At 40.3% G+C, this 10,744-nt stretch overlaps 4 protein-coding genes across 4 annotated transcripts; 3 read left to right on the forward strand and 1 right to left on the reverse strand.

The window, feature by feature from the left end:
* Window positions 1-845: 845 nt before the first annotated feature.
* Window positions 846-2,389, reverse strand: LOC124192565 (trypsin-1-like). The gene is made up of 7 exons (XM_046585936.1): window positions 2,281-2,389; window positions 1,914-2,142; window positions 1,722-1,841; window positions 1,598-1,628; window positions 1,401-1,523; window positions 1,198-1,336; window positions 846-1,111 (listed from the first exon to the last, which is right to left on the reverse strand). Exons 1-7 carry the CDS (start codon window positions 2,324-2,326, stop codon window positions 846-848), a joined length of 954 nt encoding a protein of 317 aa, XP_046441892.1. The 5' UTR covers window positions 2,327-2,389.
* A 303-nt stretch (window positions 2,390-2,692) lies between these two features.
* On the forward strand, window positions 2,693-4,352 carry LOC124198356 (trypsin-1-like). The gene is made up of 8 exons (XM_046594188.1): window positions 2,693-2,842; window positions 2,929-3,160; window positions 3,240-3,353; window positions 3,445-3,478; window positions 3,576-3,698; window positions 3,783-3,924; window positions 4,031-4,150; window positions 4,221-4,352. Exons 1-8 carry the CDS (start codon window positions 2,800-2,802, stop codon window positions 4,274-4,276), a joined length of 864 nt encoding a protein of 287 aa, XP_046450144.1. The 5' UTR covers window positions 2,693-2,799; the 3' UTR covers window positions 4,277-4,352.
* A 654-nt stretch (window positions 4,353-5,006) lies between these two features.
* Window positions 5,007-6,670, forward strand: LOC124198319 (trypsin-1-like). Its single transcript, XM_046594139.1, has 7 exons — window positions 5,007-5,189; window positions 5,296-5,530; window positions 5,605-5,752; window positions 5,818-5,940; window positions 6,039-6,180; window positions 6,264-6,395; window positions 6,477-6,670. The coding sequence occupies exons 1-7, from the start codon at window positions 5,147-5,149 to the stop codon at window positions 6,530-6,532; spliced, it is 879 nt and encodes a 292-aa protein (XP_046450095.1). The 5' UTR covers window positions 5,007-5,146; the 3' UTR covers window positions 6,533-6,670.
* Window positions 6,671-7,289: 619 nt separating this feature from the next.
* LOC124198310 (trypsin-1-like) lies at window positions 7,290-8,937 on the forward strand. Its single transcript, XM_046594128.1, has 7 exons — window positions 7,290-7,404; window positions 7,479-7,707; window positions 7,832-7,979; window positions 8,086-8,211; window positions 8,294-8,432; window positions 8,504-8,635; window positions 8,718-8,937. Exons 1-7 carry the CDS (start codon window positions 7,362-7,364, stop codon window positions 8,777-8,779), a joined length of 879 nt encoding a protein of 292 aa, XP_046450084.1. The 5' UTR covers window positions 7,290-7,361; the 3' UTR covers window positions 8,780-8,937.
* Window positions 8,938-10,744: the final 1,807 nt, after the last annotated feature.

Consider the following 10,744-nt stretch of genomic DNA (forward strand, 5'->3'; position numbering starts at 1 on the left):
TCCAGAACAAATCAGGTCTGGGAATACAAAAGTGCTGTTCTCATTGTCTCCATAAGCAAGGTTGCAAACGTCTTCAGCGACGATTGGTACGGTTGCGCTGATAAGTACATCCGAACCGGTTCCATTTACTTCCTGCATACAACACAATAGAAAATATTTAGTGCCGATGCAGCGTTCACGTTCACGGAAGTATAGGTTGTCATGTATTATACTGTTATGTATTTATAATGTGCTTACGACTGTGTCTCCCCAACCAGCAATAGTTAGTCCGGCTGGTGGATTCAATTCCGAAAGTGGTGGTGGGAGAACGACAGGCGCCACTTTGGATGTGTAGACCAAAGGAGTGGATAGCTGCATTCATATATCCATTGCGTTATGAAATAAAGAAATTGCAATTAATTATTTTGATTACCTAAACTATACCATACAATAAAAATAAAAAAATAACCTACTTAGCGACGCAACCAGTAGAGTTCAAGATGGTCGATTCAATGAGGATAAAACCAGTACAAAGATGCGTAAATATGACGTAAACTGAAATGGGAATTGCACAATTACATTTCAACGTCCTAACTGAGATTCTGTACATTTCCGTCGTTTGTTATTACCATGTTACCAGTTTTGCGCAGTTTTGGTCTGGATTGTTACCACGAACGGCAAATAATAAGGAAAACTTCACCTCCATTGACGATTTTTTTGTCGCCACTATTCACAATAAAAAAAAATATATATGGAAAAATTGTTTCTTGTCCGTATTAGTAAATACATTGAGCTACACAATTTTCAAAACTACTATAGAATTGAGCTATAAGAATTTCAATATTCTTGAAACGAATTCATCTCTTCTAATCGTGATGCAATATAATAATGGCAGAAAAGAACATAACCGAACATAACACCAAAAATTGCGCGGGATTATAATAATGGTCAGAAATCATTGGTCTTTTTATCCAGTCAAGGAAGTATGACACTTGGGTGTAGACAACAGGGTAATCAGCCAAAGCCCAGCCTCCTGCTGAACCGAATGAAACAACTCCGTGCTGGACAGCATCAGCTCCGATACCAGTGAAAAGTGGGCCCCCAGAGTCATCTTGGCAAGAATCGACACCACCTAATATGGAAAACAACGAAAAATGTCCGTTTTATAGGCCTACTGTTTTTTGTTTGTAAAAAGTCGAAGTCTAAATGAGTGTTAACTGACAGGACCGCCAGCGCACAACACGGAAGGGAAGATTGGGTTAGGGTCGAAAACTCCGACATATGTGGCATTGCAGTCGGAATCGGAAACGATGGGGACATCAACGCTCAAGAGCACGTTGGAAATGCTGCCTCCAGACTGTGCATATAATATTTAATATTAATTTCGGTCTATGCGGTATATAATGGGAGTGAATTATTACGGAGGTAGTTCCCCATCCGGAAACAGTGGTAATGGTGCCAGCGGGTGGGTCGAATTCTGAGGTCGGTGGTGGCATGTTGACTGCCTTTGCCGATGGAACGCTCAAGTCCAGAGGTGAAGCCAAATAAATTGACAATCAGAACACATCATGATGAGTACAGATCGGACCCATGTAATCAATTCAATAATGGTTACTACGTAGATAAGGGCGATGTCGTTGGACGAGGTGCTGTTTCAACCATGAAATGATTCCAAACCAAAGAATAGATGTATCAAATAAGGTTTAAATAAATCTCATGGCTAACGAAAAATCCAGTTATACCTTTTATCGTAGTCGGGATGCATCAAGTATCCACTAACGTCACGATTCTGTTCCAAACCACTGACGACGGACAAGCTGTGTTCGCCGGCAACTACCCGGAAAACGGTCAGATCAGTGACTCTGTAAAGGCGGGAAGGAAATTTTTGAATCTGTCGCGATTACCAAAAGAAAACTGAATCAATGGCAATTTACCCGTCGACGCAATGGGCAGCATCGAGGATGGTGTTTTCGTTGAGAATGGAGCCACCGCATGATTGCGAGAAGCCACCGAAGCTGCGACGTTGCAGCGAAATCTGGAAAGGCAAAGAGTTGGGGGCGACTTCGCTACCTCCGACGATTTTATCCTCGGGGATGAGCTGGTATTTGCCGTTCAGGATGACCTTAGCGGGCAGACGGGGAAGCACCATGCGCTGGGGAGCGGCTTTTTAAATCAAGACATTTCACTTGTTAATTAAAGTGTATTTGTGTATCACTTGTTAATATTTCACTAGAATTAGCTATACAGTTTGAACGACAATGGCGTGTGAAATGAGAGATTTAAGCAGAAAGAGGTTCTTACCATAAGCGCAGGCAAAGAGAGCGGCTAGAAGGATGATCTTATTCATCTCGGTTGTGAATTTCTCTGAGAAACTGGACACAAGTGTCTTCCCTCATCGAAACGACTTTAATTTATACCGCATCAATATCCGCCTCTTATCAATTAAATGAACATTGTTGCTTATTATATGCTTAAAATATTTAAAAAGCAAACAACAAACTTTATTGCAACTAGTTAACACCAGTTGGACTTTTTTTCATACACTTTTCAATAAACAAAAATTTAACTGAGCACAATTCGGATTTAGTTGAAAGCAATTAACTGCTGTACCCGGATTCTAATATATTTGTCAATGGACTATGAAATCTGAATAAGTTAGGTAAGAAAACGACAACACTAACCAATGATAAAAAATCATAAATGATTTTTTTCCAACGTCACCAGATTTGATCGATAAGAACAGGATACTCTAAGGGTATAAAATAGAACAGAGCCGCCAATTAAGATTCATCAGTCCTAATACAGCTGTTTCAAGCCAAAATGAAGATTGTCATTCTTGCCGCCCTTTTCGCCTGCGCTATGGGTAAGAAACTTATTTTTATTAGAAATAGAACTTCCCAATGAAAACGGTATTTGACTATAATTCGTTGATGCGCCCGGCGTAAAAAGCTATGCCAAAGCGCATGGTACTGCCACGTCTTCCGGCTTCGGTCATCCTGAGCGGCAAGTACCAGCTCATCCCCGAAGACAAAATCGTCGGAGGAACAGTTGTGGCACCCAACTCACTCCCCTTTCAGGTTTCCCTGCAACGTCGCAGTGGCACCGGCTCCTATTCCCAGTCATGCGGTGGCTCCATCCTCGATGAAAACGTTATCATCGATGCAGCCCATTGCGTTATGTAGTGAGTTTTTAGCAAAAGATCCGCTAATGCGACATAGCATTCAATAACATTATTTTTTTTCTATTCTTCTTTTCAAAAGTGCGAATGTTGATGTTTTGCGCGTCGTTGCTGGTGAACATAGTTTATCCCAGGACAGTGGCCTCGAACAGAACAGAAACGTCGTTAGCTATAAGATGCATGAGAATTATATTGAGTAAGTATTTTAAAAAAATACTGTTCTCCATTAACTACGACTTTACACTTCACTAATGGAAACACCTTTTGTCCTATCGTCTCTTATCAAGACAAACATTTGAGAACGACATAGCCCTGATTTTCGTAAGTCATTCACGACAAATTTTTCCTTTAAGAATTAATTAACTAATTTGGCTTTTGTTATTTATTTGTGCACGTGATCTGTATCGTCTTGGCGCAGATGGACGCTCCATTGGACCTGAGTGTTCCTTCTGCCCAGCCTGTCACCCTACCACCTCCCACTTCCGAATTGGACCCTCCCGCAGGAACCATTGTCACCGTTTCCGGATGGGGAACCACCAGCGTAAGAAATAACACTATCGGTTCATTCGATAAATTTACTGATGCTTATGTGTTTTTGTTTGTTCTCGTTTGCTGTGCGACACAGTCCGGCGGCAGCATTTCTGACCTGCTCCGTAGCGTGGACGTTCCAGTCGTGTCCGACGCTGATTGTGATGCTGCTTATGGTGGCACCGCCCAAAGGCCGGCAGTTGTCCCTTCAATGCTCTGTGCTGGTGACATTTCCAACGGTAATTACATTTTCTTCCAACTTTCAATATATTTTTTAGATCACTTATTTTTTACACTCACATAATGCCAATGACCTAACTTGCTCCATTCTGTAAATATTGTTAGGTGGAATCGACTCCTGCCAAGGTGACTCTGGCGGCCCACTCTTCACCGGAACTGGTGCCAGCGCCGTCCAACACGGAATCGTCTCCTGGGGCCAGGGCTGCGCCCTAGCTGGTTACCCTGGTAACTTCACTTGCAGCGTTTACCTTAATGAAGAATTATGTATGCTCATCTCATTTCCGTGTTCTCACAGGTGTCTACACCCAGGTTTCTTATTTCTTGGACTGGATCGCAACCAACAGAGTTTAATAATCAGAACGAATTCGACATTAAAGTTTAACAAACCTAACATTTTCTTTCTAACAATACAACTAAATTGCCTGGGTATTATTGTTCTAGATTGTTCTTGCAATATCTTAGATATATATAGTACCAGAGGCAATTATAAAAAAAAAAAAAAAAACACTAAGAATTATTTTATTTTCTCTTATTGATTATTTACGCTTATCTGCTGTACGTAAATAGAGGCCGGAGACAACAAGGATCCAATTTTTGTGTGCAGGATGTATACACAGACAGATCCTCGGACATATCGTTTTTTTTTTCTGTTTTCCTGTTGTTTTATTTGAGCTTGTTATCAAGCGCTCAAGTTTCATTTATAACAGCAAACTAGATTTTCGATCAAAACAAATGAAGAAACCAAAATCTAGATAAGCAAACGGCGCTTAGCGGTGTGTCCAATATTGAATCAAGTAAATCAATAAAATGACTTGGGGTCTACGTTTGCTAAGGTATAATCTCAACTTAAACTAACCGATACAAACAGTGTTGCTCAGTGCCTTAGTAGTTAGTAGTATAAAAAGTAGTCCATAAAAAACAGCTTTGGGTTTTTACACGCACATAATTTTTATAATACGCGATAACATGAAAATCTCTTCTGAATCTTTCAAATTACGTTCTCAAAATATTATTTCACGGTTTATGACACACAACTGGCATTTATTTGTGGTTCATTATTGCTATAATTTTAAATAATCATTAAACGTAACTCCCAAGTACTCTAAGCTGACAAAAAGCAACCGACCAATGGTGGAAACACAGCTTTAAACTTGATAAGAACGAGTGCGAATCAAACGTTGGGTGCGATATTATTGTCAGTCCCAAGTGTTTGAAGCCAAGATGAAGATTAACGTCCTTGCCGCCTTTTTCGCCTTCGCTTTGGGTAAATAAAAACAGAAAGTCGAATTGAATCATAAATTTGCGCTGTTTTCAATTTTTCAATTTGCTTCTTTTGTTATTATCTTAAACCGATTTAAATACTGTAATAGCCATGCCGAAGCGCATGGTATTGCCACGTCTTCCGGCTTCGGTCATGATGAGCGGCAAGTACCAGCTCATCCCTGAAGACAAAATCGTCGGTGGAGCAGTTGTGGAACCCAACTCTCTTCCCTTCCAGGTTTCCCTGCAACGTCTAAGCAGCACTACTGGCCAGTATTCGCAGTCTTGCGGTGGTTCCATCCTCGACGACAGCACCATCCTCAATGCTGCCCACTGTGTCCGAGGGTAATTTGCTTTTTTTATTGTGAATTGTTTGCTATTCATTGGGAAAAGTATGTTGACGTTCATTTTATATCTAGAGTTGACCCTGCTTCAATGCTCATTGTTGCCGGCGAGCACAGCTTATCCCAGGAAAGTGGCCTCGAACAGAAACGCTTTGTGATCAATACAACAGTTCACGAAAGATACGATTTCTTAACTTACGAGAACGACATCTCCCTTATCTTCGTAACACAACTCCGCATAAATGTATTAATTTTTTTCAATCAAATCCGCAAATATTTGTGTTATAGTTGGAGTCCCCTTTAGATCTGAGCGTCCCTTCTGCTCGGCCTATTTTGTTACCTCCGCCCACAGAAGAGTTTGACCCTCCGTCTGGACTCTTGCTCACCGTTTCAGGATGGGGTACCACTAGCGTGAGATTCTTACACTTACTAATGTATTTTGCAGTATTCTAGTTACCGTATATAGTTACACCCGGTTACACCTCTATTTTTACAATTGTGATGCACAGCTTGGCGGAGTCATTTCCGACCAACTGCGCAGTGTCGACATCCCAGTTGTAGACGATGCCGCTTGCAATTATGCCTATGGCGGCTCTACACAAAATCCAGACGTCTTTCCTTCCATGATCTGCGCTGGCGACATGTCGGCCGGTGATTATTTTCACACCAACAATTATTGCCTGTAAATTAAAAAAAATTGACAAACAACTCAATTGATCGTTCAAACATTTCAGGTGGGATTGATTCTTGCCAAGGTGATTCTGGCGGACCTCTCTTCCTACTCCCTCTGGATGGCAATGTTACTGAAGCACGGCAGATTGGTGTCGTCTCGTGGGGAAGAGGCTGCGCTATTTCTGCCTTTCCTGGTAAGTTTTCACATCTACGTACGTATAGGCTTTATGTCAAACGTTACATGTGATATCACCCAATTCTATGTTTGCATATAGGTGTGTACACTCAGGTGTCCTACTTTTTGGACTGGATAGCCGCCAACAGAGTTTGAACTCTGCTTGCCGACCTACAAGACGACCAATCATCTTTATTAAAAACCAAATATTAATAAAACCTATATGCGTAATAACGTCGTATTTGTAATTTTTAGTAATCGAATTAAAAGGCAAAATACACAAATACAATCAAGCAGGCTTGCAAAACTGATTGATTGATGCGTTACCAGCTTGTGCTCTGTCTAGCTGACATTTAGGCTATATACTATTGGTGATAATAATACTACATAGAAGAGTTTTCAAGACATCATCCAGATCACATTAGACACACAAAAACTTATAATATTATTATCCGGGCTACCCGGCTGCATGACCATATAAGGTATCGTGAAAATCAAGCAAACGAAAATATAAACAAACGACGAGATCTATGTTTGTGCAAGATAGCGATAGCGCTCAATGATAGTCTCGCGCTACACGAAAACAAATGAGAACAGCAACAATCACACATAACTGCTATTAAATAAAACTGGGAGAAATAAAGTTAAGACATACATTTTTTTAAATTATTATTATTTGACCGCTGCGGCTTTGCCAGATCTCTGGACATCCTAGATCAAAACAATAATAAATAATGCATTATTTTTTAGCAGCGTATATGCATGCTATTAATAAGGCATACAATTTAATCGGACTGTAGGGTCGCGTTATGGCTGAACAACCAATCAAATTCGAGTGTTTTTTCAAGTTTCACTCCCATCAAGCCTCTCAAGGTTCTGGCCGATAACAATCAATGATTAATGATAGGTGATAAACGAAACTGGCCTTGTAAATGATAGGACTTTATTGTGATCGCTTCGTCCTCTCGAGAAACACAGTGTCGAAATGAAGTTGATTATTCTGGCCACCTTCGTCGCTTGCGCCTTTGGTAAGATGAATTTTTCTGATTTTACATCCGATTTTGACGCTTCATATCATACGCAAAACATCTTCAAATAAAAGGCGCTCCTCACCGGGTGGTGTTACCCCGTTTGCCCGTTTCGGTGATCCTCACCAGCAAATTCCAATTTATCCCGGAGGACAAAATCGTCGGCGGTGCGGAAGTCGTCCCCAACTCACTTCCGTTTGTGGTCTCGTTGCAGCGCAACTTTTTGACTTTGTCTACGCATGCGTGCGCTGGCACAATTCTCGACGAAAATACTATTCTCACCGCTGCTCATTGCATTGACTAGTAGGTCGTATTTTTTTATATATTTTTTTTATTCTAGGTCCCAATGTCGGTGAAAAATTCTCTGTTATGATTCGTTTACGCGACAGTAATATATACTGTATTCTGCCATTTGATTTGATTTTAGCGAAAATGCAACTATATTCCAAGTGGTGGCTGGGGAACATAGTTTGTCAAATGAGAGTGACTGGGAACAAATTTCAAATGTGGATTCGTATTTAATGCATCCCGATTACTCCCCGATAACACTTGAAAATGACATCGCCCTCATTTACGTAAGGCTCAATACTGTTATACACGAGTGGTCATGTACTATTTGTAAATGTCACTTGTTGTCCTGATCTCCAACGTCGTTTGTTTTCCTTTATATAATTTTTTTAGTTGAGCGGACAACTCAACGAATTAAACTTCAACGAAGCAGTTCAACCGATTAACCTGATACTCACTGGAACTGCTGATCCTGAACCTGGATTGAATGTGACCGTTGCTGGATGGGGAACAACCAGTGTAATGATTACGACGATTTACCATATGTTCATGTTTCGTTATTGCATTTTTTTTTACTCCATATTTGATTGCATGATAAAAGGCTAGCGGTGATCGTTCTGACGTTTTATTGAGCGTTGACATTCCCGTCGTTTCCGACGAAGAATGCAATGCCGCATATGCCGGCGAATACAACACCGATCCCGTCAAAGAATCCATGATGTGCGCCGGTGGGGCTCCAGGTAACTATAGACTCCTCCGCACGTATGTAATAAGCAAATGAGACCCAATCTAAAATTTTTATTTTCAACAGGTGGACTCGACGCGTGCCAGGGAGACTCTGGTGGTCCTCTTTTCGTTCTCCCTGATGACGGTAATGTTGCTAACGTCCAGCAACTTGGGATTGTTTCATGGGGGCGCGGCTGTGGTCTAGCTGATTATCCTGGTATTAAATTGTTATTACACCGCACTTAAATGTTTTATGAAAACTTTTCATTTTACGTGCAATCATTCTATTCGTCATCTAGGTGTCTACACTCAATTGTCTTACTACATTGACTGGATCAACGAAAATATGGTACCAGCATAGGAATCCAGGAGAGTGAAACCAGAAAAAAAGCATGTTACGTCAATCAGCTTTTTTTTTTATTTTTGAATCCAAAAGTTTAATGCTGTTTCTTTTCAGTTTTTAAATGTCATATTCTGGTGCTCTGTATCCTCTCTGACAATATAAAACCAGTCTACTAAGGGGTCGTTGTCATTGTCATTTTTTATGTATCAAGTAGCCTAGATGAAATCGTTGATGGAATCAAGGAGTATTTTGGAAATTGGTTATATCTACACGAATTGAAAAATCTATAAATCCTACTGTAGGCCTACAACACGAGAGATAGATTTACGCTTTTAATGTTTTCTGTCAGATTTCCCAAGCAAGCTACAATGAATAAGTATATAAGTAAGCATGTATCTATTAAGGGAAGTCACACTCACATTCAGACATATTTACAACACGTTTAGCCTGTTTAAGAGCAATTGTGTCTTGCACGCATAAAACCTATATATACGTAATTATTTTGTTTGTCCTAAAAAGGGGGCTTTGCGCTGGTTTAATAATTCATCTCGTGCAGCTATTAATTTTATAACTATTATGTACTCGTCGTCGCTTAGCTACGTATATTGCGTTGCATAACTCTGTTCTAATTTTGTAATGAGGGTGTCTCTTATTGACAAGAACATGTGAAATTTGGATGAAGTATAAAAGAAAGTGAATTTGGCAAGGAAAAACACTTCGTCTCGTCTCGTCAAGAGGTTCGCACCTAATTCCAAAATGAACAAAATTGTCATTCTAGCCTTATTATATTTCGCTTGCATCCACGGTAAGAACACCAATTAATCCAAAAGTTTTAAATTTTTATGTATTGTGTTCTAATAAGAATATGTTTAAAATTTTAACAGCCGCTCCTCAGCGTATGGTGCTGCCCCGTCTGCCCGCTTCGGTCATCCTGAGTGGCAAATATCAGCTGATCCCGGAGGATAAGATTGTCGGTGGTAAGGAAGTCGTCCCCAACTCGCTACCCTTTCAGATTTCGTTGCAGCGTAAAAGTTCCAGCGGCATTTTTTCTCAATCATGCGGCGGTTCTATTGTTGCTGCTGCCGCCATTTTTCTTTTCAAGGATCTCCAGTTTGGACAACAATCGCCGACGATTCAAACAAAGTTTCGTCGGCTGTCGGCTCGCACATATTACTATTATTTTCTATGGGTTTTTTTTTAAGAACTTCCTGGTGGCAAAAAGAGTCTGGTCACATTTGATGATTTTATGGAAAACGGGAAAGGACACAAGCCCGTGTCCCGCCAAGGTTCTTCCGCCCGTGAGAGCCACAGCCCTTCCGCATCATCTTTTTTATTTTTTGAATTCATTTCCCGCCCTCACTTGATCAATCAAGGCCAATTGTCGTCCAACTTTTTTTCTCTTCTCAAACGGCACAATTGATCCACTTTGTTTCTTCTTTTCTCTGCTGCAGATCCAATATCCGGTCGTGTGTGCACTGCGCCCGTATATTCACATCAAAACGACCTTGATTAACTGATTTAGAGCTTTTTGAATGCGGCGCCAACAATCAAAAAAATCCACGGTCCGGGCGATTGTATATAAAACGAAAGATAAAAAGACATTACAACATTTCGACGGTAGATGAAATGGATATGTAACATGTCTGTGTATCATGGCCTAGTTTAAAGTCGTTGCACTCTGCGTCACTCGATTAAAATACTTTTCGACGATAAATAATTATTCCGTCTGCGACTATTACGTGCGCATGGTCTATTTAATGGGATTATAAAAACACATTCACCTGCCATTTTTTCAGAAAGAAGAGAAATAATTTCTTGTTTCAAAAAATAGAAAAATAAAATATGTTTTTTATCTATTATTTGGTAAAAGATAACGTGTCCCTCCCTTATTTTTTTGAAAAAAGAAAGAGGAGGGTGCGGAGATAACAATGTCCGGACTTTTTTTTAAATGTACGTGACGCTGGCTTCAACACGTGGTCTCCA

The sequence above is a fragment of the Daphnia pulex genome, chromosome 1 (assembly GCF_021134715.1).
Source record: "Daphnia pulex isolate KAP4 chromosome 1, ASM2113471v1".
Taxonomy (NCBI): Eukaryota; Metazoa; Arthropoda; class Branchiopoda; order Diplostraca; family Daphniidae; genus Daphnia; species Daphnia pulex.